Source organism: Pleuronectes platessa, chromosome 18 (genome assembly GCF_947347685.1).
Source record: "Pleuronectes platessa chromosome 18, fPlePla1.1, whole genome shotgun sequence".
NCBI classification, from domain to species: Eukaryota; Metazoa; Chordata; class Actinopteri; order Pleuronectiformes; family Pleuronectidae; genus Pleuronectes; species Pleuronectes platessa.
In genome coordinates, this window is record NC_070643.1 from 8304886 (window position 1) to 8331968 (window position 27083).

At 42.1% G+C, this 27083-nt stretch overlaps 4 protein-coding genes across 5 annotated transcripts; 2 read left to right on the top strand and 2 right to left on the bottom strand.

The window, feature by feature from the left end:
• Positions 1 to 4631, top strand: sync (syncoilin, intermediate filament protein). Its single transcript, XM_053447446.1, has 6 exons — positions 1 to 105; positions 1165 to 2777; positions 2867 to 3081; positions 3728 to 3935; positions 4069 to 4193; positions 4517 to 4631. The coding sequence occupies exons 2-6, from the start codon at positions 1227 to 1229 to the stop codon at positions 4563 to 4565; spliced, it is 2148 nt and encodes a 715-aa protein (XP_053303421.1). The 5' UTR covers positions 1 to 105; positions 1165 to 1226; the 3' UTR covers positions 4566 to 4631.
• Positions 4632 to 5101: 470 nt separating this feature from the next.
• rbbp4 (retinoblastoma binding protein 4) lies at positions 5102 to 10024 on the bottom strand. 2 transcript variants are annotated; one of them, XM_053447208.1, is made up of 12 exons: positions 9821 to 10024; positions 9126 to 9297; positions 8871 to 9016; positions 8361 to 8534; positions 8122 to 8237; positions 7803 to 7963; positions 7575 to 7701; positions 7297 to 7374; positions 6983 to 7059; positions 6567 to 6624; positions 6350 to 6460; positions 5102 to 5815 (listed from the first exon to the last, which is right to left on the bottom strand). In XM_053447208.1, the coding sequence occupies exons 1-12, from the start codon at positions 9834 to 9836 to the stop codon at positions 5753 to 5755; spliced, it is 1299 nt and encodes a 432-aa protein (XP_053303183.1). In that variant the 5' UTR covers positions 9837 to 10024; the 3' UTR covers positions 5102 to 5752. The 2 variants fall into 2 exon arrangements, with proteins under 2 accessions (XP_053303183.1, XP_053303184.1); XM_053447209.1 differs by having other exon boundaries at positions 9126 to 9276; positions 9821 to 10021.
• A 1242-nt stretch (positions 10025 to 11266) lies between these two features.
• On the top strand, positions 11267 to 20705 carry tert (telomerase reverse transcriptase). The gene is made up of 16 exons (XM_053447443.1): positions 11267 to 11564; positions 11887 to 13192; positions 13273 to 13462; positions 13546 to 13699; positions 13800 to 13967; positions 14532 to 14693; positions 14769 to 14870; positions 14953 to 15038; positions 15165 to 15281; positions 15377 to 15448; positions 16188 to 16376; positions 17153 to 17279; positions 17955 to 18016; positions 18341 to 18708; positions 19785 to 19942; positions 20093 to 20705. The coding sequence occupies exons 1-15, from the start codon at positions 11349 to 11351 to the stop codon at positions 19886 to 19888; spliced, it is 3423 nt and encodes a 1140-aa protein (XP_053303418.1). The 5' UTR covers positions 11267 to 11348; the 3' UTR covers positions 19889 to 19942; positions 20093 to 20705.
• On the bottom strand, positions 18758 to 27062 carry slc6a18 (solute carrier family 6 member 18). Its single transcript, XM_053447444.1, has 12 exons — positions 26715 to 27062; positions 25332 to 25472; positions 24758 to 24895; positions 23771 to 23952; positions 23569 to 23679; positions 23354 to 23466; positions 23134 to 23262; positions 22896 to 23052; positions 22487 to 22691; positions 22249 to 22408; positions 21994 to 22156; positions 18758 to 21115 (listed from the first exon to the last, which is right to left on the bottom strand). Exons 1-12 carry the CDS (start codon positions 26854 to 26856, stop codon positions 20897 to 20899), a joined length of 1860 nt encoding a protein of 619 aa, XP_053303419.1. The 5' UTR covers positions 26857 to 27062; the 3' UTR covers positions 18758 to 20896.
• Positions 27063 to 27083: the final 21 nt, after the last annotated feature.

A 27083-nucleotide genomic window follows, 5' to 3' on the forward strand; every position in this document is an offset into this window, starting at 1 on the left:
CCGCTCATTCTTTGCTTTGTCGCACGAGCCACCACTCCTATCCAAACCAATTCATCCTGAGGATACAGAACCAGGCCCGGAGAAAAGAGGAGAATACGCTGAAAAGTAAGTTCAGTTACAGTTGATGGTTTCATAATATTTTTGATCTAATGTTCTAATCGATCACATTTGAGAGACAACTTATAATTTCTTGACAGTTAGCAATCATCAAACTCTATGCAACAAATCAAAGGAAATTTAAGGGCATGTCATTGTTGCATGAAATAAATGTCTTTTTGAATTCTGTCATGACTGAAGAAGAAAAGTTTGTGTTAAGAGTGGTCAGCAAAGACAGGCCAGTGCTGTATGTAAATGGTAGAGGTCTGAAGGAATGTGTCTTGCACCATGCCTGTCCTGCAGTGAGACAGCTGGTCTCCCCAGGCTTTTGATCAGCTGTTCACAGCAAAGTCCAGGCCATAGGCACTGTGGACACATAACAACATAAATAGAGGGATTTGTGGGTGCTGTAGATTTAAGTATGTTTATTTTGCATTATCTGACCTACCTTTTTTGAAAAAGGTTGTGACAACGAGATGTCAAATATCAAATGAAAAGTCACACATTTATGCCCTTACTATATTACAAATAAGTTCGATGACACCATTGGGACAATTTAATCAATTTCACTCTCTGGGTGTCTCTATTCCGTTTTGGTAAACACCTCAGAGGGTGAAATTACAGCTTGATTATTCACCAGGGAAGAGTGCAGATGGCCATCTATCAGGACCATGACATGTTATGATAATCTCCTCTCTAATGTAAGCTCTGTAATGCCACTTGTTGGAGCTTCAGACATCAACTGTTTGAATGTGTTTAAATAAGCAGCGATGCTGTGTTCATGGGAATAGGTTTGTTTGAGGAGTGTGCCAGGCAGTAAATTGGTGACCAGGGCATCGAGTCTACAGGGACAGCTGGCGGTAGCATACTTTCTAATAAACTGGGCCCGAGCTCGCTTGTACATGCCCGCATGTGCTAATGACACCAGCAGAGCTAACACATATCCTATGTCAACATCCCCTCATTGCATGTCAGCCCTAGTATCTGTGACATGCAGCATGACTGCCAACAACTGTAACAATCATGGTTGATATGCATCAGCTTACATATTCATTTGCTTTTGTCAAGGGATGAGACCGTACTGAGAGAGCCTATCTACAACTAGAGGCCGCAAGAATAAGGTTCAACCAATGGAGGATATGGACGACAGCATTTCATCCGCTGGGTTCGAGCCTCTCTTCATCCAAGAAGAGGCCGGGGATCCAGACAGAACCCTCATTGTTCAGAGAGAGCGCAGCACGCCACAGTCGGAGCTCCCCTTCCCAGGAACACGGCTCAATCCATCATCTTTAATCAGGCCCTACCTACACGAGATGGACGACTTGCTGAAGAGCTGCGAGGACCTCACAGGAATCCCTTTTGTCTCGCGCTTCTCTGAAGGCTACACAGAAACAAGCCTGAGCAAATCAACTCACGGCTGGAGCGAAGAGGAGGTCACAATGGAGAGCTACAGAGAGACAAGTGTATCTCCTCATGCCTATCTTTCCACAAGCTACATGGACACACACATGGATGGGGCTGAAGCAGACGAGCAGCCAGGGCAAGGGCAGTTGCAAGGCATGGACACCATCCTCAGCAAGAGAGAAGTGTCTCCGCAGCCAGAAATGCCTCTTACCTCAGCCGGCAGCAAACTTAGCAATGCTATGGTGCAGTATGAGGGCCAGCTGCTGGGGATGTTGTCCATGCTGGAAAGCTGTATGGAGGAGGCCGGGATGGACTTTGAGCCACAGGACTGGGCGACAGATGCAGGTCAAGAATATGTGCACATCAGTAAGAATCCTCATCTTCACAGTGGGACGACACTGGTGCCCATTCAGCAGAAGATGCCAGTGAAGCTGGAGAACCAGCCAACGCAGAGAGAGCCCAGGGCTGTTGAACACGCAGAGGGAGATTCAGTCTCCGAGGACGGCAGCAGTGGAATGACAGTGGGTTCAACAACCAATGAAAGCCGGCAGAATCACTTGCTTTGTTGTGAAAACATGGCGGAAAGTCTGGAAAGGTCAAGAATAATGGATCAGGGGTTTCTTGATCAACATATAAGTTCTTTAAGCCCATCAGGCTCATCAGATTGTAACGAAAATGATCCATTGTACTGTGAAGGGACAGAGACACAATACATGTCTCACGAAAGCACAGAGAGACAGGTAGACATATCTGAGACCGAAGTCGTTGACACTGAAATGCCAGCTGAAGAGAGACGAGAGCTCACAATGGACACCATATTTCTGAGTACTGGTAGGTATGAATTAGGGGAGCTGGGTTCTCAGATGGAGGAGTGCATACAGGAAGTGCAGCGCTTAGAGGAGAAGAGAAAGCAGCTGTTGGCGGAGGTGCTCAAATTGAGAGGGAATAAAAACAGAGAGGAAGAGGCAGAGTGGAGCAATGATGAGGAAGAAGTGACAGAAGAGCAAATGGACAGCAAAGTGGCGGAGCTGATGGATATACTGAAGAGTGAGGAAGAAGGCAGGAGGGAGGAGAGAAAGAAGGAGATACAGAGCCTCAGGGAGGAGAGAGCAGAAGAGGAGAGGAGGATGTGGAAGGTCAACCTGGAGAGACAGGAGCTGCAAGATGAGCTCAGGAAGCTGAAAATGCGGCTCTTTGCCATGGTCAGGGCGTGTACCCACAGTCAGGCTTCTCTGAACAACCAGCGCCGCGAGGTGGAGCTGCTAAAGAGAGAGGAGGTAAGAAAAATCTTCAAGAAGAGTCGGGAAGAGCCTGCTTGTTTATCGCATTTCCTTGTACTTAAAACCTCTTATTTCCGATGCTACAGGAGAAGCTGCAGTCGCTGGTGCTCCAGCTGACGGAGGAAAGCTGCCACCTCAGGTCGGACAAACAACAGCAGCTCTTGCAACTACAAACACAGCGACAGGCCCAGACCTCCAGTCAGAACTCCAACGCCCAGCAGGAGCTGACCGAGTGCAGGAGGCAGTCCTGTGGGGACATCCAGCAGTATTTGCAGGGTGGACTAAGAGCCCTGGAGAACAGGTGCTGTCATCTTCTAGTATAGGATCTCATTTAGAGTCTGTTTATGCTCATCTTTTATAGCAGTGGGTCTCAACCTTTTCGAGTTCCAATCCACCAGAATAATCAGCCTGGTGCACCTTTCTCTGCACTGTTGTCTTCTACGCTATTATTCTTATCCCGATTAAATTGTGCTCCACTTTGACTATTCTAGGAGTAGTTTCTCACTTTAAGAGCAAATCAGTTGTAAGGAACATGGCTCACCAGGCAGCTGGTGCACAGTAAGAACGTGCTCTCTGACTTGACCCTGGACCTCTCTTAATAAAATCCATTCCACAGCAGATCTTATCGCTGGTATAGACAATTTAATGTAAAAATAATGACCAGTCTAAAATATGTGATTTCAGTAGGAATGTATTTTATTATTTTCTCCACAACTACCTAGAAACGCCCAGAAATAATCTTGCAACACTACTGCAGGAGTGGATACTGTTATCCACTCCTGTAAGCTACTCCTGATAAGGCAAGAATTTTAAGTACAAAAAATGTAACAAGATTTGCCAGTTTTGTTTTTCATTTGGCTTCCTGCAGTCGACTACAGGTACTCTGCTGCTCGCATTTCAGTTTTTGGGTAGAAACTTATCAAACACTCGATATTTGCCTTGACCAGGTACGAACCCATTTTGCTGGCATTGCTGAAGAGGAGAGAGGCCACAGCTGGAGCTCTGGTGAAGGCTAAAGAGCAGGCCCAGGAACTGAGGGCACAGCTGAGACCCCTGAGCGATGAGATCCAACAGTTGAAGCTCCGCAGGGCTTGTTTGGAGGAGAAACTCAAAATAATCTGCATACACCGCAAAGAGGATGCAGGCCGCTACAAGGTGAGCAGAACTGGGGAAGATGGAAAGAAAGACGAGGAAATGGGGAATGGAAAAACTGTCCCTCAAGTGTTCCTTCGTAAAAAGCTGTACCGTCTGATTCTCAAAGCACTTAAGTTTTTTACGACTCTTACAGGAGACAGTCTACTTTCTGGAGGAGAGCAGCAGGGAACTGAAGACTGAGTTCAAGATTCAGAAGAAGAAAACCAAAGACATAGAGGAGATGAGAGACAGACTCACAAAACAGCTCCGGCTTTGCAGGTGAGACTTGTTTCTAGACTCTGTATTTTGTACTTTAAAAAACATTAAGGGAAGTTGAAGGAACAGCTGTAACTAAAACATTCTTCTTTGCTAAACACGGAGGTTTAATTTACTTAAATGTAAAATACTAATTATTCTATAGGCAATCCCATATATTCAGTTTATATTGCATTTTCATTGATTACTTACCTTTATTTTTTTTCTTTGCATTTTTCTGTGTTTTTACTTATTTCTTTCTGTTCCCTTTGCTACCTTATCACAACAAACCTCCCCACAACAGGATTAATAATAATCTAATTTAATTTTATCCTTTCTTCTTCCAGGGCTGCCATTGAAGACCATAACGAGTGTGATCATGAGCAGGAAACATGACGTTCTTTAAATGAGCAAACCTGTGTGCAGTTCTGTGATTTAATAACAAACTGATCATATTTTTTTTTTATCTGCAACATAAGTGATTGCAAAGTTTCAGCTAATGCACTTTACACATTGAGACATGCACTTGTTAAAACACGAAAAACGACAAGTTTTTCAGAACAGTCTGTGAGGATGATCTGGACTGCTGCTTGTAGAAAGGTTGTTATAAATAAAGGCTTCTTTTAAAGTCAGTGTGGCTGATGAATCAATGCGTCTCCAACGAGCAGAGAGGGCTTTGTGTACTTATAAGGGCAACATGTCTGGAGAACTTCAACAGTGGGACACAGTAATAGTGAGCTCATGAGAAAAGAGGGGAGCAAGATGTCACATCAAACACATTAAAAAAAAGGTCTGAGCAAAGTGTTACTAGACATAACCAACTGTTACCGACTACAAGGATCATTTAGGGATTGTTTAAAAAATACTTCTAAGCTGAGCAAGGCACTGATACTATAATGAGGCCTGTTGACAATACATCAAGTGAACCCAAATACTGGTGAAAGACATTTTATTAGAGGATGCACTAACAATTTAATTGTACAACTGCAAAATCTTTTACATACAAAACAAAAATTTATTTCACAATGACAAGAAAGAAAATGTATTTATTCTATGGTTAAGATGAGGGGATGTGGGAAAACAATTCATACACATGTTCACTTCAAATTTTGAAATTACAATTTGGTGGCGACCGAACTGAAACATTATGTCACAAAAGTGGACTGCATTTTCCATAAAATGACATTTTCTACAACACCTCCAACAAGTGTGGATGGGGCTGTTTCCGACAGAAGGTTGTCAGTGTGTTGTAGAAAAGCACATTTTCTTTTGAAAAAGTATTGGCTAAAATGTTTCAGCATACAAGGAAAAGCCAATTTGATTACAAAAATATACCTTGTTTATGCAATGTGAAAAACATGGCTGAGATTCCTCAGATAATAAATTACTGAGTAAAAAGAGAGTTCTTCACTTTGAATAATCCAAACAAGACCAGGCTGTACGTGATGCCTCTCATTCCCATATTTACAATGATGTAGGGCACGTTACAGTGCCACACCAGTAAGAAGTCGAGCAGGAAGGGAGAAAGGAGCTGCAGGGGACGTCTGAAGTGGCAGTTTGTGATGAGGTGGAAAGCAGAAGTCTTAGACTGTGGCTTCAGTTTCTGTTGCACCTTCAGGATCTTCATCGTTGTAGATGTTCTCAGCCTACAGTGAGAATAAGAGCGCCAGACAGTCAGATATTATGGATGCAATGACAATGAGGAAAAGAGGGAGTGAGGCTTCTGAAATGCCAAATGTTACCTAAGAAAGCATTACCACAGCCTTAACTACTAGATCTTCTGACTACTATGGCAGTTTACAGTGTGACAGGAAATACAGAGGATTTAGTTCAGGATAAATAAGATAAATTTAAGTGAGGAAAATTAAAACAGTCCTGGGTTATTAAACATGTTACTCACCACTTCACTCTTATCTTGTCACTTTGCCCTGACTTAACACCTCTCATTGTTAAATCAAAGATCAACTGTGGTTTTCTCTTTTTAGATACTAAAACACGACTGTGTCCTACAAAATCATTGTTTGCTTTGATCCACACTATTCTTTTTCTTCAGAGCAGTCACCGGCTGTCTTTCGATTTCAAAATGATCCTGTTTATTTAGGATTTTGTCTGTTGAGGTAAATAAATAAATATGTGTCCTTGGATAACATGTGTAGTAAAATGTGGACTCCAGTTCTTACCATTTGCCAGACTTGCATAATGTTGTCTTCAGACACAGAGCAGATGACCCAGGGCTCGTTGGGGTTCCAGGAGAAGTCAGAGATTTTCGCTGTGTGGCCTCCGTGGATAAACTATAAGACAGGTGAAAAGCCACAGTTTTTGTTATTCTGTTTCAGCGCAATGTGACCAATTAAAGTGAAAGTCCAAAATCCAGCCGCAGGCTCCAACGAGACTCACCAGTAGCTCAGGTGGGCCATCTTCTGCATCTTCTGGCGACTGCTCCTCTCCGATTTTACTATACACATAAAATGAGTTCAATGTTAGCATACAGCAGGCCCAGTATGTCAACTGGATGCAGCTGACACATGATGCAAACATCCACTCTGCATTTTTTAGAAGTGGAAGGTGGTCCATTCACCAAGAGCCTTATTTCCGATGGCTACGACTGTACAAATGCAAACCATCTCATCTTTACATTTTGATCTGAATTACTTTACACTGATTAATAATTTGAGGAAAACCCAAAACTTGTTCCAAGGACATTGGACATACCGATACACAAATGTGAGGGAAATCATGTCCTTGGGCCACGATAGAGCTGAATCATGACAGCTGCATTTACTGAATATTAAAAATAGTGTTAAGTTCTTTACCTGAGATCCCAGACATTAAGGCGACGGTCTGTCCCACTGGATGCCAAAATGGTCTCATTATGAGGGGACCACTGAACCTGGAACAGCCAATGAATTCAAATAAGGTTAAAATTAACAGCAGCTCATAAAATACTGAAACTCTCGTCACAAACAATTTGTCAGGAACAAATCCAGGTGTTGATGCTTTCTACTTATTAATATATACATGTAATTGAGTTTCCCACAATTTCTTTTAGCTGACTATGCAGATTTGAATACAAGATATTCTGCTATTGTTATTTAAAGAAAATGTCATAGGGTGCTAAATATTTTACCTGGAAGATCTCGTCCTTGTGTGATTCAAAGGAATGCAGCTTCAATTTGAGGTTTCTCAGGTCCCAAAGAGCCACAGTCTGTGAACGAGAGGGAGAGAGAGAGGGGGAAACATTACACATACATGCCACAGCTCCTTCATGTCTGGGACTGTAATAACACTGTAGTAAAAATTATTCATTTAGTAAAAGAAGTAAAACTTGCATACAGTGTAATAGAATTGAACCCAATACTGAAACTGAACTTAAGACATTGGAGATTGGGTGGAGTGTTGCATTACCTTGTCTGCAGAGCCAGTGGCAAGGATGAACTCGCTGTAAGGGTTAAATGACAAACAGTTGACCTCTGCAATATGGGCATCGACAGCATGGCTGGGTTTGGAGGTGTTGTTTGAACGTGTGTCCCAACTAACATGAAAAGAGACAGGGGGATTAGTCATTCATTTGCATTATTAGACAAACATCTGAAAGTTGACATGAATTAGATTACTCATTATAAATCTTCTTACATCATGAGCTTCTGGTCATCTGCTACAGATCCAAAGAGGGACTCATGCAGCAAGTGCCAAGAGACATCTTCCACCACAGCCGTGTGACCGGTGAATATCGTCTTCGCATCAACTATCTTCCCCTCCTTTGGAACAGCACTGATGTCCCACATACAGATCGTCTTTAAGTTAAGGAAAGATGAGAGGTTTGAAACACATTCATATTTCAGATACCATGTTTGAATACTTGATCAAATTCAGAATTAGTGACACAATAAAACCCAAAATATAAGTAGATCCTTGACTAATATTGTGAACAATGAAACTGAAGGCCACTTACATGATCATCTGATGCACTTAGTAGACAGCCAGACAGATTTGAATTCCAGGAGAGACCATAGCCCTCTTTCTGATGACCTCTGAGACGCAGATCAGGGCGACACTCTCCAGAGGGATCTATGAACAACACAATAAGTGCATTAATAACAGTCAGCAAGTCAAAGGTACCAATTCTCCTGCTTTACTTTCAAGACAGGCTTCACCTTTATCAGTGTCTTGTGCTGTGTGTGATCATTATACCTGGCTTGGAGGGATGCTTGGTGTAGTCAAACACAAGCACATCTGAGGTGGGGGTCTTGGTGGCGATGATGCAGGGATTCTGTGGCATATAACGGGCACGATTCACCTCTCCTTCGTGGTTGATCTTGATTTCTATCTCGATCTTGCCACTCACTGAGCCGAAACCTCCAAACTCTGTGGGGTAACACAAAAAACATATATACATGGATATGTTAAGATAGGTACTGAGAAGCACAAAATAACCTCTAACTCCAGAGAAGTATTTGCAGTGGTTTCTCATTCTTATAACATCAAAAGAAGTCTAATACGAATAAGAAATGTGACTTGAGTCACATTAAAACAACTACAACTGACACTTTTTCCATTACATGGCTTCTAATCATTGCACGATATAACTAGAACAGTGTTACTCATGGTGTTTAAATCACACTTTTAACAGAAACATGAATGATAACTCAGACTGCCCAAACATGTACACCTATTAGGCATGTGACTGCACAGATCTCCTACCTCCTTTTTCACTGTCATACTGTGAGGCGTCAAACTGGGCATCATCGTTGGGCAGCTGGACACTGGCAATGACCAGGTGATTCTGCTCATCAGATGTGTGGGTTCCCAGCACCAGTCGGTGCACACTGTAATCCTTCCCCTCCGGCCTGAAAGGGGGGGGAAACAGGGTCATTAGAGTTTGCACCACTTATATACAGAGCAGCACATGCATGTGCCAGTATTGATAGTGGGCCAGTGTGTTAAAGGTGTGTATACCTGGAGACATCAGGTAGCCACTGGGCAGTGAGGCTGGGCCACTCCAAGGCGTGGGTCATAACCAGGTCATAGAGGAAGGGGGTGTTCTTCTTCCAGATCTTGTACTCTTCATTGATCACCCTCTCCTCCACTGCATCATCGTATGCACCAGCTGTAGCAGACAGAAAGGGACCTATCGTTGGAAGCCCCTCAACAAGTTCAGTTTGCATGTAAATAATCAAAGTACTTTTACCTATAGCTACCACTTGGTGTTAGTTTTACATAGAGGGGAGGTTTTCAATGCATTCAAGCGACAGTCAGGAATCTGACAGTCAATGCAATGACAAAAGACATCAGCAGTTTCAAGATGAAAAACCCAAACCGAGTAGTTTTCAGTAATCACCCGTGAGGACGCGCAGTAATAGTTTGTTACCTCGCTGTTGTGAGCATGCCATATGGCTAGCATAACGATTAAAACTTACAAGATAATGGCGCTTCACTTCCAGTATAATTAGTAGATAACAGCAACTTGTCGATTGGATGTCAAATGAGAGCAAGAATAACACGAACAGCGACGCGCATCCTGCGAGGGAGCAATGGTTCGCCCAGGAGCTAGGGCAGCTAAATGCTACCTAAGCTAGCCGGCTAATTAGCTCAGTAAAAGTCCCATAAACGGGATGTTTGTCGCGGTCAAGAACAAGGAACCGGTATTTTACCTTCTTTGTCCGCCATCGTGGGTATCTTAAGTGGCAGAAAAACCACAGCGACTAGAGGTTGATCGATGCGCGGAGACAAAGAGCCTTGTCTCACGTCCTCCCGTGGTGCGTCAGTCGATCCCCACTCTGCTCCGAGCACAGACCGAGCGAAGCTAAGCTAAGCTAAGCTAGCGGCTAACACAGGGCTCGGAGGGACGTGGGCTCATTCGCGCGCTCAGTACAAGCGAGAGCGGCTTCTTCCGCCAATCAGAGAGCAGAAGCTCTCACGGCCAACAGGGGGCAGCAGCGGTCGCGCGACAGTCACAAGTCCTCATTTTGGGGCCAAATGTCATGTTCATCATTAATCAATGCTAAAACAGAGCAAGTATTTTATTTATAAAAATAATCAATTCAATTATACACTATCTCATACAATTCAAAGGCAGCTGAGACTAAATATGCTTTTATTATCAGCAAGACTGGGCGACATGGCCCAAAACATACCGAGATGAAAATGTTCAGTTGATTTAGATAATTATCCTGATAAATTATACATTATCGTTTATTATTTACTTCAAATATGTTTGTCTTCTGATCGAAGGTTGTGGTTCTTTAACATTAAAACACTTCAAAAACATGAGGGAGATCGATGAAAACTAATGTATACAGTGTAAAAATAGGAAAAATATGTGCAGTGTAACAATATCAAATTTCAAGATTCAGGAGTTTATTATCATATGCACAACGATTACATTAAGAAGTCGATTTCAATGAAATGCTTGGGTCACAGGCTCTCTTATAGCAATGCTCAGAATATTACAAGCAGATAAAAGTAAAATAAGATAAAATAGAATATAAGATGTAAAATATAAATAAAATAAATATATTCACTTAAAGAAAAAAAAATAGTACAAATGTGTGCAATAGTGCAAAATGCAATTGTGCAAATATGCTCAGGTGCAGAGTTAGTGGAATTATGACAGATTGAGTGGAATTATGAAAGAAGAAAGGAACGATCTGCGATTCCTCTTCTTCAGACACTTAATATTTTCGGTTTGTTACTGGAATGTTTGTTTAACGATTATTTTTATGGGTTAGGGTTAACTCAAATTGAACAACATATCCTGTGGTTGAGGTCTTGTCTTGGTGGTGCCAATGATAAAAACTCAATCTGGAAAAATACATATAAAATATGCGTGTTTATTTATATTCATATTTCCTTAAAATAATCACACGAGGTTTGACCATGCATGACTACATGTGTGTACAACTTCTCTAAATCACCTTGAACTGTCGATTTGCTCATCAACTCACGAACAGGGACAACAGGCATTTTCTTGTTAGCCATTGGTCAACTGTGATTTCGCTGCTGCAGTATCAAGCTCTCTTATTGGACAATTGCTGAAAAACGGCTCATTCATTGGCTGAAACAGACGCGGGCTATTGAAAGGACGCAAACGGCGCAGCGTCAACTTGGCCAGTACGAATAGATGATTTCACAGACCCACCTGCCCTGAGTGAGGGACACAGGCGGGTTAATAAGGTCGGTATGTCGGCCACTGACATGTCCGCGGTGCTTGACATCCTGCGCTCACTTTACCTGCACATCCAGACTCTGGAGGAGTTCGCGGACAGCCTCGTGTTCCGAGAGGGACAGGGGGCGGTGCTGGTGGAGCCGACTGACAGCGACCGCTTCAAGTCCTTCGTCCTGACTGTTTACGTCTGTTCTGACAAGGAGCTAAAGCAAATACCGAGCTGCAGCCAGGTACGTTTGTCCAATAAGTTCAGAGTGAGTCTGATATGTCTGTGTTCAGGACCTCTCAAACTATCAATGTACTGAATATCAAACATATTTACTGTATAGATTGAGATTTTTCAAAGTAAAGTCCAACATGTGTACAATGTTAGACTTCACGAGCAAGTAAAACAAAAAGAAATAATGTTTCAGAGTTATAGGAGTGCAATATTCTTCAGTAGCAGTTTCATATATTTTCATGATGCGTAAAAGGAATGTAAATGCCAAGACTCAAATGTGAAACGCATACTTCTTGTCACTGTCGTGTATTTTTTTCATTTCATTTCCACAGATCTGCTCTCTGCCTGAACTCTTGGCCTTCGTTCTCAATAGTGTGAAAAGGAAAAGGAAAAGGAACGTCTTGGCACACGGCTACAATTTTCGCTCGGTTGCTCAGGAGGAGCGGGATGCAGACCACTTTAAATTCCAAGGAGATATAACTCAAAGTGCCGCTTACATCCATGGCAGCGACTTGTGGAAGAAGGTCACGGGACGTCTCGGCACGGACATCACACGGTACCTGCTGGAGAGCTGCTCTGTGTTCGTGGCAGTGCCCCCTTCATGTGTTTTCCAGGTGAGTGGCCCTCCTGTGTATGACAGGGTCTCCATGGCTACTGCCGCCCCCAGGTTTTATCTCCAGCCTCGTCGTAACGGTACCCAGACTGGAAGGTATCAAGAGTCTGTGACCTTGAAAAAGAGACGCCAAGTTGACAACCGAACAGTCAGTAAGATGAGGAACAGAGCAGATGTGAAAGGGAACAGGGGGAAAAGAAAGAGAGAAACTGATCAGAAGGATGGCGAGGAGGTAATGTCATGTTTAGGAAAGAGAAGACGAGCAAGACAGCAAAAACAAGCACGAGACATCCATCAGGTATGTACTGAGACAGTGGAGGAAGAGCAGCCCATATCTGTGGAACGAGCATCTTCTGTGAAGGCCTTGGAAGACGGTGGTACTGGATCTAAACAGCCTGTTGACGTTCACACAACAATAAGCTCCTTGGAGGGAGGTCCCAGTTGGAGATCAGGGTTTTTTCCCCCATTACCTCCCTCGCAGTGTTTTATTCGCACACTGGGAATCCTGTATGGGGGAAGGGGAATGCGTAGCTTCCTTCTCAACAGGAAAAAGAAGAGTGGCGTGGGATCTAGGAGGCTACAAGGAAGAGATCTGGTGAGAATAGTCTTCTTTGAGGGACTGGCTTATCTGAACGGGCTTGAGAGGAATCCAAAGAAACTTCCCCGGCGCTTTTTCAACATGGTTCCCCTGTTCAGGCAGCTGCTGTGTCAACACAGGAGATGTCCGTACAGCAGAATACTGCAGAGGACGTGTCCACTGCTGGAGGAGAGAAAGGCAGGCCAGGAAGAACTGATCTCCCTCCTGCCTCAACGCTGTGCACCTCATAGGGTCTACCTGTTTGTCAGGGAGTGTCTCTCCGCTGTGATTCCGCGTGAGCTGTGGGGCTCCGACCACAACCGACTTCATTTCTTCGCAAGGGTCAGGGGCTTCCTGCGCAGCGGCAAGTTTGAGAGGCTCTCATTGGCGGAACTGCTGTGGAAGATGAAGGTGAATGACTGTGATTGGTTGAAGATCAGTAAGACAGGTATGATTTTTACTGATTAGAAATTTTTGTTTTTTCTTGGTACACCTGCTTTTTGATGACCTGACCAGTGCAATCTGCAGGCAGGGTCCCTCCCAGTGAGCTCTCATACCGGACACGGGTCCTGGGTCAGTTCTTGGCTTGGGCTCTGGATGGCTTTGTTGTAAGCCTCGTCCGAGCCTCCTTCTATGTCACGGAGAGCATGGGACAGAAGAATGCCCTCAGGTTCTACAGACAGGAAGTTTGGGCCAAACTGCAGGATCTGGCCTTCAGGTACACACTCAAACTAACACACATCTGCAAATTGTTTATACAGTCACGGGGCACAAGCTCACAAACCATTGTTCTGATTTTAGAGGTCACCTTGCCAAGGGTCAGATGGAAGAGTTGACGCCGACACAGGTTGCCTCCCTCCCCAAAGCTACGGTGATCTCCCGCCTTCGCTTCATTCCCAAGACTGACGGCATGAGGCCGATCACGCGAGTCATAGGAGCTGATGCTAAAACTAGGGTATATTTTTTACAATGGCATTAAAGTTCTCCCTGACATGTTTAAACGTTTTGTAAGTGTGTGTAGCATTTCTGGGTGATTTTCTTTTTTTCCCTTGCAGCTTTACCAAAGTCGTGTCCGGGACTTGCAGGATATGCTGCAGGCCTGTGCGCGCTGCACTCCCTCTCTCCTGGGCTGCACGGTCTGGGGCATGACGGACATTCACAAGGTTTTGAGCTCTCTGGCTGTAGCGCAGAAGGACAAGCCACAGCCCCTCTACTTCGTGAAGGTGAAAAGGAAAGCGAGTCCATTGCTGTGCTTCACTTGATGTTTTGATCAACACGGGCAGTGTAATACGATGGGCACTCGTTGGGGAGGGACCACCATCTCGTTTTCAAACATCCATCAATGGCAGCTTATGAAGGGGTTTACATCCTTGTTGCTGATGATGATGTAATTTACAGGTAGCCTGAATCAGGGTGCACCCACAAGAGAGAAAAAGGTTTATCCTTAAGACTTTATGTGAGCAAAATAGCCAACAGATCTTTTGGCGGGCTCCAGATGTGGTTAGAATATTGTTGTGATTTCCAGTGAGCGCACAAATGATTGTGTTTAATATAAGTCAACACAACCACGTCAAAATTATTATTGTTTTACTGTGCTGGTGAGTATACAGGCTGGACAGTGTACCACATGAAAATACGACCTGAAGCGTCCAGATATAGCATGTTTAACTTTTGCACCATTAGCCTGTACAGATTTTGAAGCTGCTATTTTCGGGTAAAATTGATGTATAAAGATGCTTTCTTTCTCTAAATTTCAGCCCTCATTGTGCGATTTCTCTGTGTTTCAGGTGGATGTGAGTGGGGCCTATGAGAGTCTGCCTCATGACAAACTCATTGAGGTGGTTGGCCAGGTGCTCTCAACTGACCATGATGAACTCTTTACCACCCGCCGCTACGCCAAGATCTGGGTCGATTCCCATGAAGGCCTGAAAAAGACCTTTGTCAGACAGGTAAGATTAAACCCGCACACACGATCATGTATGTTTTTGTATACACACATGTAATTCGGCCATTTGTTAATATAGGCAGATTTCCTGGAGGACAACATAGGATCCACCAACATGAAGGGGTTTGTGACGTCAATGCAGAAAAAAGGGAAAGTCCATCATGCCATTCTGGTGGAGCAGGTCAGCAGGTTGCCATAAGGATCTTTGATACTTTCATTTTTTTTTTTACTTTACTTTACTTTCTTACTTTTCTTTCTTCCAGCTTTTTACTTCAGATCTTCACAGCAAAGAAGTGTCACAGTTCTTCACCCAAATGCTAACTGCCAGTGTCGTTCAGTTTGGCAAAAAGTAAGCATTATCTTATGTTTTACTTAACATTAAATTACTTTCATTAGCAGCATGCCAGAAGTCATTTTCTTTCATTTCCAGTGTGAGCAGGACAGTTAGTGGGATTCTTGGCGCTTTGTTTTCCAGGACATACCGTCAGTGCAGAGGGATTCCTCAGGGATCCGTTGTGTCCAGTCTGCTCTGCTGTCTCTGCTACGGTCACATGGAGAATGTCCTGTTCAAAGATGTTTCTAAAAACAAAGGGTACAGCAGACCTCTCCTTATCATCGTCTGTAGATGTAGTAACACATGTGCAGCAGCAGAGAGCAGTCTTTCTTTATCTCTGTGTCTCTTTGCAGTTGTCTGATGAGACTGGTGGATGACTTCCTTCTCATCACCCCAGACTTGCATGAAGCACAAAACTTCCTCAAGTATGACGAATACCAGCATTGACAGATAAATGTTACTTTCCTCATGCACTTCTTATATATTATGAAATTGTTTTGAACTTCTGGAAAATACATTTTCTATCAAACTAACCACTTTATAATAGTAATTATCTTTATTTATACAGCACCTTTCATTCATTAAATGCAGCTCAAAGTGCTTTAGAATAAAATAGAAGACATGAAAAAAGTTCAAAGATCAAATTATTCATGAAAAATAAACTTAGGGTAAAAGCATAAAGATACTAAAAGGTTTAAAAAGAAGTATAACATAAAGAATGAAGTGTTTAAAGGGATAAACTTGGTTAAAATAAATAAATCTTGAGTTGTTAAAACTATCAACAGTTAACTATCAATGGTTATCTAAAACCTATGAGGTTAAAAGCAATACAGAATAATAATAGTAGTAATAAAAACAGAATAATAGTTTATATTTTTGAGTAAAATGCCTCAAACTAGACACCAAATTAAAATCTTTATTTTTGAATTTAATGAAAAATAATTATACATTGTTTTTGTACAAACCTTTTAATGATGCTGAAAGACACTTTACAGGATTAAACAAAAACAGAACCTTGAAACAAATGACTATAAATTGCATATCACAATCATACATTGAAACATAAGATACACATAATTGAACAGCATGATGCACAATTATTTTAAATCGAGCACTTAATAATGGCATTTGCACGTGTGTGTGTGTGTGTGTGTGTGTGTGTAGGATCCTTCTGGCTGGTGTACCACAGTATGGTCTAGTGGTCAACCCACAGAAGGTGGTGCTCAACTTCCAAGCATCAGGAAGCACTGACTCTTGTCCCGACATCCGAGTGCTTCCCCCTCACTGCCTCTTCCCCTGGTGTGGACTGCTGCTGGACACGCACTCTCTCGACGTCCACAAAGACTATTCCAGGTGAAAACTTCCCCTCAGCAAGAGTCATGCTGCTCAATCACTTCCTCCAATTCGCTTCTCGGATGAGCAGTTATTGGGCTCTGTCAATGTTTATGGTTTCTCGTAAGCTGCATCACTCATCCCTGCACTTTGTATCAACTTGTAAACATTCTAATGTGGCTGACACAGTGAGATCTGATCAGCATCATGCAGGTTTATGGCCAGCCCCACACCATGCTTAATGCATCTACTTCATTTTAATACATCTACTTTAATGTTTATAGACTGTAGGATGGTAACACTTGCTATGATTTCGTAAGTCATCGGCGTATCTTGTCCAGCTGTGCTGCTACATTCATAAACATTGAGACTAAACTGGAACAGTTGTATTTATATGTTTGTGGAAAACCGGCTCTATATATTCACTACATCATTTCATTCTGCATTCCTATGGGTAAGACATATGTAGATCGTGGCAGCAGTCACATTGTGAAATTCATTTCTGACGATGTTACAAGGGGTGTCTTTGAGCCGAACTTGCAGTGTGACATAGACCCACATATTTGTAGCAAAGATAAAATAAATCATGTGGCATTCACGTAGGTCATTTTTTGTCCAGAACAACCCAAAATCAAACGGTGAGTTGGAACAATCCCAAGTAAAGTATGGATGATTCATTTTCTTAAGTAAAACACAGGACATATTGAACCTGTATCACCATGCCCAACATTTTTTCACGAGGAAGCCTGTTGCATTTACTTTGTCTTTGTTTACTTCTTACTCTCCATCTTTCACAGCTATGCAGGCCTGTCTCTGCGCTACAGCCTCTCTTTGGGCTCTTTCCACTCAGCCGGACAGCAAATGAAGAGGAAACTGATGTCAATCCTCAGACTCAAATGCCACGCCCTGTTCTTGGACCTGAAGGTCGGTGAAATAATCATTTTGAACATTTGTTTGTATGTTGCTTTAAGTTAAAAAGGATAAAATTAATTGTTTTTTACATATCAATCTAAACACACACAAGATATGTTAATTCACTGAAACAGAAATCTTATTCTAACTTTAAGATTCAGACCCTTAATTCAATACAAAATGAGAATATCTTAGTTATCTTCTTTGAAGGCCATAAAGGTATAAATGTGAGCCTGCACTTCCTCTTAGGCTTCATCAACATGTTATGGTAAAATTATCCAAGGATACTAGTGGGACGTTCCCCTCAAACAGCAACAAAGCGGTAAAAATCTGCTGTAAACTTGTCAAGTTACAAAATAATCAAGTCTATTGGAGAATGATTTTAATTTCAACGCATAACACACAAATACAAATTATACTGAGCATCAGAAAATGAATGCCATGTATGAGACAAACAGTGGAAAACACCATAGAATAGAAAATATGACTGATTCATTTAACTTATTTTATATATCATGTACAAATAGTAAAGACCGCTCAAGTATACCTCACAAAAATATTGCTATTTTATTTAGTTGCATCGATGAAGTGGAAGTCCCACATATTTGTTCCTAGTTCGATCTTTCTGGTTTAATTTCTGTACGTGTACATTTTTGCTTAATATGACCCGTTTGTTTCCCTTCTCAGACCAATTCTCTTGAGGCAGTCTACAACAACGTCTACAAGCTGGTGCTGCTTCATGCATGCAGGTAAAGATGCTGATCTAATTTCTGTATTTTATAATATATAATCTATATAATATATGGCTCTTATAATCTGATAATGTGTTCCATTTATTCAGATTGAATAGGTGAGAATGTTTTGTTTCCATTGTTCAGTGAAGCATTGAAAAGGGTTGGTCACCGGCCTTGGATTAATAAACAGTGACATATTATCAGTCAATACCTGCACTGAGCCGTGAAATTTCACATTTACCTCAGGATGTAAATATCTAAATGAGTCCAAGCTATCTCTGTTTTCGCTCCCTTCGTTTTTTTTTTGTTTTTTTTTGAGTGTTTTGTTTTCCTCTTAAGGTTCCATGTGTGTGCCCAGAGTTTGCCCTTTGGCCAGAGGGTTGATAAGAACCCTGAATACTTCCTGAAAATGATATGGGACATGGCTAAGTACGGCAATCATCTCATCAGGCACAGCAACAAAGGCAACAGTTCCTGCTTTATACCATTCATCTTGGAAAGTCAATATAAACAATCTGAAGTCACACATTTGAATCATTTTCTTTCCTTCTTGCTTCTCATGTCTCCAGGTCTGAATTTAGGCAGTAAGGCTCAGACGGGAGTTGTGCAGTATGAAGCAGTGGAGTTGATTTTCTGTCTCTGCTTCCTGCTGGTGCTGTCCCAGCATCGTCCTCTGTACAAGGATCTGCTCACACGCCTGCACAAACGTATGTAACCTCAAGAAACCCTCTCGTGCAGAAACCATCACACAGACTCTGTCATGATTAGCCCTTTAAAAAAGTTTATAGTGCACGTTTCATACAGACAAAGATACAGCCCCTTGTGCAACACAAAGAGTATTTACATAGTAAAGCACATTAGATATATTAGATATTCAAAAATAATCAAAATATTAGAAGTAATATGAAAAGTGGGTTATGGCTGCACATAATAATTAACTGTTATAGTTTTTCCCTTTCATCATTTGGAGACTGAGATGAAATTCAGTTTAGATAATGGCTGTAAACTCACTTTAGAAATCAAGCCCCACATTTCACGTTGTGCAAAAACTGTTTATTCATGGGAAAAGGTCAAAGAAGCAGATGGATTATTGTTTAAAAAAAACAAAACGCTAAAGCTCAACAGATTGTAGTGGTAAGAGTAGTCGTAACTGCTGTTAATTAGAATAGAAAATACAAATTTGTTCCTGATTCTGTCAATGTGTTATGAAATAGGATATCTATTAATTCCGACATTGCTGACCTTCGCTCATGAATGAAATAAGTTCAGATTCTCTCTCAAAATGTTCCTGCTGGGTCGTAGCTCGAGGTGTTGAATCAACTGCACAGAAAATATCTAACAGTGTACATGTGAGAAAATCACGGGTCAGACTGAACTCCAGGCGAGATGTTTCTGCAGAAAGCTCTAAGGTCTCTGGATTACTCTCATTGGTGCATGGATGTAACATGTGGAGTAAAGTCTATGTTGCTACAAAAGGAAGGTCTGAGCCACTATTGCACTGCCCAGCATGTTTGTTTTTAGCCAGAAAATTTCAAAATCATTCAAACTGTGCTCGTTTTGCACATACAGGAGAAGAAACCCCTCATCTTCCTTGAGAACGGCCAATCCCTTTTGAATGTTGACTTTGTGAGAGATACACCAAATATGTGATCTTACATGAACTCTAAGTCAGTTTATTGCCACGTTAACTCGATTTTACAGGTGTTGGAAAGGTTCAAGCACATGAATGTCTCTGTTCTCTAATAAAGACAAATAAAAGCACATCCGTGTCTTCTGCTGGCAGGGAAGCGCAGTCTGGAGCGGCGCCTGGGGGACATGAGGTTGGCCAGAGTCCGACAGGCCTCTAACCCCAGGACTCCAGTTGACTTCCTGGCCATCCACATGTAGATGCTTGCTCGAGTTACAGCTCCCAGAAACTAAGACACCCTCAGCAGCTCAAAGGTACGAACAAGTATAATATCGATTATCTCTGACATATTTAATCCTATCTAGTCTTTAATTTTCCAAAATCCACAGATCCCCCCCCCCTCAAAATTATTAACTAATACTTATTTATACTTTTTTTTTTTACTTTGCTTGTCTCATCCTCAGGTTTCAAGAGAGTGAGATGAGCAGTGTGTTGAAATCAGTCATTCGGATTATCTGACCTGTCGTCGTGCCAAAACAAATATGATAAATCTGTTACAGTGGCTGGCAACAGGGAGCGAAAGAAGCTCTTAGTCACGTTATATCAAACACTTAAATGATAAAGTAAAGTCATAAACACACCCAACAAAACAATAACCTCCACAACAATATGATGATTCAAATTTCTCGAGCTACTGTAGCACACCTGGTCTCAACTTTGAGCTGTTTCTTTCTCTGGACTTTGATTTACACTTTGCTGTAGTTTTCCACGGAAAAACACTTGACATGACTTTGAAAAATAATTGAAATGAAAATCAACCCACAGAAAACCTGTCAGCCATTACAGGGAGTTAAATAAGTTCTGCACAATATGGTGATGAAGCAGTTCTTTACACTGCAGCGTTTGTTTTCAAATGGAAGGTTTTGTTAATGTTGAAGAAGAGACGATATTTTGTGTTTCAGTTTGATGTGGTACACTGAATGTTATCGAGCTCATGTGCATTTACTGTGTAATGTGCATGATGTGAACAACAAAGTAAAGAATATGGATGTTCAATAAATCCGGTTTTGTTTTGGAGTTAGAGAATGTGATTTGTCATATTTCACGTCTGTCCTTATAGAATCCTGTTAATTTAAACGGCATCATTAGTTAATAGAAAAAGTTCAAAGTGTCTTGTGTGATTATATGTCGGCTCTTCTGTGATTTTTAGAGGCAAAATCCAGACGTGATCATCAGGAAGTCACGAGTTTTGTTGCTTGAATCGTATCCTAAGCTCGCTGTTTCCCCTGTTCTTGCGTTTCCACCTCAAAGCCATCGTTGCTGTAGGGGCTTAGTTGGGCTCGTGTGGAGGACCTCTTTTTCAGATGGACGATCAGTTTGTAGACAAACACCACAGGGATGGAAATCACAGGGAGCACAGTGAGGAGGATGATTATGGCAAAGACCCAGTCTGGGTATGGCTTTACTTCAGTTGCAGGGAATAGTTCCTAAAGACGCAGACAAAAAAAAAGGAATAAGAGATGATGAATGTAATCGTTATTTCATTTCAGAATTAAGTTTAAAAATAAATTCCTTGCTACAGAGTGAGCTGGAAATATTGCTACCAAAATCTGCAATATAGCAGTTATCTCAGCTTAACTTAAAGTCCCTGCTTCATTTCTAGCATGAAACTGTTGTTTGTGTATTAAAGACACAAACAACACTTTTCTACAGCAGCTGTTTCCCTCAGCTACCATTGATGTTTTGTTTTTTTTTACCTCTGCAAAGGAGGTTATCTTAAACGTGGCTTGTTTGACGGCAGGATGAAGCAAAAACTACTGGACGAATTCCCACAGAACTTGGGCAAAGGTGTGTTCTTCCTCTACCATTCAAGTTAGTTTCACTTGAGGATAGCGATAGTAGCTTTAGCTCATTATGCTACTAGAACAAACATGTTTGCAACAGGGTGTGCATCCACATTAGGAGACATGTTCCTGAACTGCAGGTGAACATAATTCTGCATTCATGTTCTCTGCATGCTCCATGCCGAGAGGTCGTTCTTCCGACTCCTGTGTGTTCATATGCTGTTGAGTCATGAAAACATGGACACTACAAACGAGTAGTATGTTATTGCTCAGAGCATTGATAGCTGTTTCTCATTTGATATCAGTGTCAATAAATAACTTTGCCAAACCAATCTAGGTCACTGGTTTAGGTGACTTAGTTACAATGTAATGGTGTACACACATCTGTAGCTTCGAAAGACTCCGATATGTCCATTAGCAAGTCATCAATGTTCCTGTCGTTTGGTGCTGGGCAGGTTTAAACATGTTACGTAATTCTGTAGAGATCTGTCACTGAGTGTAATATCTATATTCGTTCTTACATATTCTGGGTTCCATGCAAAATAGGTGGGATGTTTCTGTGCCTGAGTGACCACGTAGGCAATCAGCACGCCCAATAGCATTAAGGGACTGATCACCATCCAGCAGGCCTTCCAAAAGATGTTGGGCTTCTTCCCCGTCATGAACTCGATGTCTTCACTGAAACTATCAAGGGGATACAGGAGACAAAATTGGGATTAGAATTGTATGAGGCTAAAGAGGTTTATGAAAAAAGGAGGAAGAAGTAAAGGGATTACGTTTTCATTCCACGGACATAAATGACTCCAATTAACTCGAAGAATGCAATGATGAGCAGAGGTACGGAGCCCACGTAGGTGTTAAACACCTCCACCCAGTAGTTCCCGGAGGCCAGTGTGAAGATAAGAGCCGTCAGGAAGGCTACCAGGCACGTGATGGCTATGAGAGAAAAACATATTTTCAGAGGGGAAATTCAGAGACATCACAACTTGTAACTTTTTTTAGATTTGCACGGACCTGTTACAAGTTCATTCGGGATCCACTTTGGCACCAGATTAAGGTCATGGATGGGCGTGAGGACTCCCTCGATGTTGCCAAACATGGAGGAGAGGCCCAAGCTGAAGAGCATGACGAAGAACAATAAGGCCCAAATCTGCGAGCCTGGCATCTCTACCACCGCCTCGGCGAACACAATAAAAGCCAGGCCGGTACCTGACGCACTCTGTGGGAGAAAGATGAAGGAGAAAAGAATGTTATGCGGAAGCCTGAAGGGACTGTGTGTGTTTGACTGGCACATGATGTACTGTTCACTGAGAAAACGGGGAGGCGAGAGTGGAACACAGCCAGGACTTCAGGGAAGAGGAGGATTAGAAAAATGAGACGCACGCAAGAGCAATGCTAATTTATTTTGTGAAAATTGCAATACCTCGTCAAGGAATGTTTGCAGGTCACAGTGCCTCAGTTGCAAATTGGCCACCTGATCAGGAGACGTCTGATTTAGATACTCAAACCAGTGGTCGTAGTTCTCCAGTGTTATATTCTGGTCGGAAAACTCAAAGTGGTTCGTCAGATCCAAGATGTTTCTGCAGAGGTAAAAACATCTTCCTCATTGGTATCAGAAAGGAAAGAAGAAGCTTTAAAATCATATTGATGTGCATACGTACTCTTGTAGACACTTGTTAAAGCCAGTAGTTGCTTTAAATCCCAGGATGGCGAAGATGGATATGGAGGCATACAGAGATGTGGCGCTATTTATTATCCCAACAACAAGAGCATCCCTCTCGCAGTTGTTTCTAGTAGAAATAGAACAGAGTTAAAAATACAATTAGTTTTCCAAAATCTTTCCAATTCTGTCGAGCTAATTGAGGAGAATTTAGGTCTTACTTCTCTCCGTTATAGCTGGAGAAGGCTATGAGACCTCCAAAGGCTATAGAAAGGGAGAAGAAGATCTGCGTTGCAGCGTCCAGCCACACCTGGGGGTTCTTAAGGACCTCCCACTGGAGTGAGCATAAAGATGAAACATTGGGTTAGTGTGTTTTCTCTGATGGGAGAAGTAAATTTTCCCCTCAGCTGCAGTAGCAGCAAGTCTCTGCACTCACATCAGGAGTGAAGAGGTACGTCAGGCCATCACTAGCTCCGGGCAGAGTGAGGGCACGGATCAGGAAAATGGTCAGCACCAGGTAAGGGAAGGTGGCTGTCACATACACAGCCTATTTAAAAAGAAATTAAAAACATTACTAGATATGATACAGTGATCAAATCTGAATTTGAAGTTTGTATTTTTCCTCAGAGTAAACAAACCTTTCCAATGGACTGGATGCCTTTGATGAAACAGATGTAGACAATGCACCAGGCGCTGGCCAGACAGATTACCATCCACCACTGCAAGGAGCCACTCATCTCAATGTCAGGCGTGACGTTCAGGGTAACACGGTACCAGAAGTAATTTGACGGAGTGCTCTTCTCACACTCTACATTATAACCTACACGGACACATGCACAGGTAAGAAGACCTAGCACTTACAGAGTCTTCAGAAGTTAAAGTTATTTGTGTTGATTTTGGTTTAAAAATGCATTTAGTCATCAATATAAAGATGGACGCCATGCCGGCTCCCCAAATGTGAAGCCAAAGTCCCTTGATTGCCCCCTGGTGGCTGGCTTCAGTCTAGGCTATAACATTGCCGACAGTGACAGCTGTAGATGAAATTGTTACTGCGCTGATTCTTGCTCCAAATGTGCAAGATGGCAGCGTTCGTATCTTGGATATTTTGTCTTCATCTCTGGATAGTTGGAGGAAGTGCAGATGTGTTTTCCAACATTTATTTGCAGTCTATGCTTGTGGCAAACCTATGTTTATAATCGTAAATGTTCATTGTTCAGGTTTATTTTGCATTTAAGTTGTCTTCCCTTATGATTCAATTTAAAATGCAAAAAAAAAATAGCATTTCAAAGCCTCTCCATCAAACCATTAAGAAAGAAGTTTATTTCCACTGCGTCACTGAGCAAAACTTGGCATGGAAGCAAAACAATAAAATTTTATTTCATGTTGTGGTGTAATATGTGTCTGTGCCATAAAACAATCCAATGTTCTCCTGTTAACTTTGACATGAAATGCCCCATAGAGCCTCACAGTTAACCAGTGCTCTTTATGGAATTCCCGAAAAGCTCATTTGATAATTTACTCCTAAGTACTTGCTATCCGAGAGTATTTCTGTTACTGTCGACGCGGAAGTGTTGACAGTAACCTGAGGGGATCTAGAGGGGGAGACAGGTGGGCTTCCTCCTTACCTGTGAGATTTTCATTTAGTGGACACTGGCTCCACGGCAGCGGATTTTGGAAGGAGTGAAAGAAATACCAGAGAACCCAGGCCAGGATGGTGTTGTAGAAAATACCCACCAGGAATGACACCACCATAGAAGCAACACCTACATGTAGGAAATCATGTTGTCAGGGAAAACACTGAACAGCATTTTACATCCCCCAAGAGTTTTTTCATAGGACCCATTCTCCTTGGTGAATGTCATGTGCCTGATCACCCACCATAACCTTTCTATACTACTTCCCCTTTCCTGTATACCATTTTTAATTGTAAAAAATTTACATGGTGCTTGGGCATTCCTGTGTTTATGAGTGTATATAGCTGAATAGGTACCCTTTGACTATTTCCCCTCTTGGTGCAAGTAGAAGTTTAGCTAATTTTTAATGTTAGTTAATATCATCATTCTTCACAGTACACAAACAAGTTGGAAATTGATATATATATATATATATATAAATGATAGGGATTCATTTGAACTGTTGGGACATTTTCTGTTAAAGAAATGAAGCCAAACATTGCACATACGTGCTAAAGTCACGTACCAAGCCCACCCAGCATTGGTGAGATAGAGTTCCAGACACCGATGCTGCCCTTGCGGAGCCTCTGTCCTATGGCCAGCTCCAAGTAGAGCAGCGGGAGGCCCACGAACACCAGAGCTATCAAGTAGGGGATGAGGAAGGCGCCTGAAGACATGAAGTGAACATTAACCTCAGCCGAGTCAACAAACCTAATTGAGGAATTAAACCCTTGGTTCCCAAACTGGGGTACATGTACCCCAAGGGGTACGCGAAGTGGTTCAGGGGGTACGTGGGGAGAACATTTTATCTGCGTTTTCAAAGTGAAAAAGCCCATTACATTTTCAAACTGAGCTATAAATAATCGTGCAATATTAAATAGTCTGAATAGCCAACTTGCATTGCCCAAAATACCCATATTCAGCAAAATAATTACACTGCCAAAAAAAGTTACAGGTAGGTTAGTGACCGTTAGTCAAAACTAGGGATGGTCATAATTAATCGACAATCTATTAATTGATCCTTAAGAATTTCGTAGATGACATTATCTAAGTCCTGAAATCCCTGACAATTTCAAAGTTTCAAGTGTTATAGGCTGTACACGTGCGTCGGTGGGGGGGGGGGGTACGTAGCTGGAGATTGAATGTCTGAAGGGGTACGAGACTGTAAAAAGTTTGGGTACCACTGAATTAAACGATACATCTTACGATCAAATGATTTAAATAAACTGAGTGACAACTACTTTTTAATGATCTTGATCAAGCTATAGTACATTAGTGACATTTCAGACAATGCTAAATAAAGGCACTGCAGAGATGGAAGTATATTATAGAAAATGTGTAATCACTAGTTTCCAAGTTGCTCAAAACATGACTGGACCTGAGTCAGGCGATGATAAATATGTATAAAAACAGTATTTAAATCTCCACTACCCTTCACTTTTCATTCACCAAATAATCTGAGGAAGAAATGTAGGCAACTGATTGATCATTAAGAGGAGTTCAAATAGATGCTCGGCAGATTTTCGAGCTCTGCCAGAGTCTCAGTATCTCAACCTGCAATGTTGATGGATCCAGGAGCGGCTGTTTAAACAACCTGACCCCGATCCAGGCGCTTTAGGATTCTGTGGCTTTGGGGCTCCAGATACCACTGACAGCTATGAGGAAGTAAATACTGGAATTCAGTCCACTGGGAGGGAATGATCCCTCAAACAGAGAAAAGGCTCAACATTGTGCGTGCATAGGGACAATGACTGGCCTGACAAACTAATGGACAACCTTTTGCTCTTGGGACATTTTAACTGTGGTCAACATTAAAGCATCTCATGACTGGATGACATTCACATATACAATCTGTCACATTCGATGTAATTGATTGGTGGAAAAATTGAACGTAAAGGTAGCATCTCACCTCCTCCATATATTTGGCATAGGTAAGGAAAACGCCAAACGTTCCCAAGTCCCACTGCAAAGCCGATACATGTCAACAGGTACTGCACCTTGTTGTCCCATTGGGGTCTCTCCTCTTCCCCAGAGTCCTTTGTTTTACCCATCCTCGGCTGGTCAGCAGCTTCTGTTACAACAATTAAACTCTCTTTAATTCAAACACCTCAATCAGTTTATATATTTCCTGTAGCCCAGGATCCTCGTCCTTATCTCCACTCAGAACAAACAGCTCTCGAGTGGGTCAGTCTAAGTGATGTCCTGTTCTCCCCTCTCGTCCTCTTCTGACTCCCTGCAGGGGGCTTTACTCCAGCGTCCAATCAGCTTCGGCTGTGAG

Excerpts from the sequence above, each read along its gene's own strand:
- sync (XM_053447446.1), top strand. The coding sequence starts at position 1,227 with ATGGAGGATATGGACGACAGCATTTCATCCGCTGGGTTCGAGCCTCTC. Across the intron at positions 2,778-2,866 it reads AGCTGCTAAAGAGAGAGGAG|GAGAAGCTGCAGTCGCTGGT; the intron begins GTAAGAAAAATC and ends CCGATGCTACAG. Across the intron at positions 4,194-4,516 it reads AAACAGCTCCGGCTTTGCAG|GGCTGCCATTGAAGACCATA; the intron begins GTGAGACTTGTT and ends TTCTTCTTCCAG.
- rbbp4 (XM_053447208.1), bottom strand. Across the intron at positions 8,535-8,870 it reads GTATGACAGTGAAAAAGGAG|AGTTTGGAGGTTTCGGCTCA; the intron begins GTAGGAGATCTG and ends GTTACCCCACAG. Across the intron at positions 7,702-7,802 it reads GATGACCAGAAGCTCATGAT|TTGGGACACACGTTCAAACA; the intron begins GTAAGAAGATTT and ends TTTTCATGTTAG.
- tert (XM_053447443.1), top strand. The coding sequence starts at position 11,349 with ATGTCGGCCACTGACATGTCCGCGGTGCTTGACATCCTGCGCTCACTT. Across the intron at positions 13,193-13,272 it reads GTTGAAGATCAGTAAGACAG|GCAGGGTCCCTCCCAGTGAG; the intron begins GTATGATTTTTA and ends TGCAATCTGCAG. Across the intron at positions 15,282-15,376 it reads GATGTTTCTAAAAACAAAGG|TTGTCTGATGAGACTGGTGG; the intron begins GTACAGCAGACC and ends GTCTCTTTGCAG.
- slc6a18 (XM_053447444.1), bottom strand. The coding sequence starts at position 26,856 with ATGGGTAAAACAAAGGACTCTGGGGAAGAGGAGAGACCCCAATGGGAC. Across the intron at positions 23,467-23,568 it reads CGTACCTCTTCACTCCTGAT|TGGGAGGTCCTTAAGAACCC; the intron begins GTGAGTGCAGAG and ends TGCTCACTCCAG. Across the intron at positions 22,692-22,895 it reads TGCAAACATTCCTTGACGAG|AGTGCGTCAGGTACCGGCCT; the intron begins GTATTGCAATTT and ends TTTCTCCCACAG.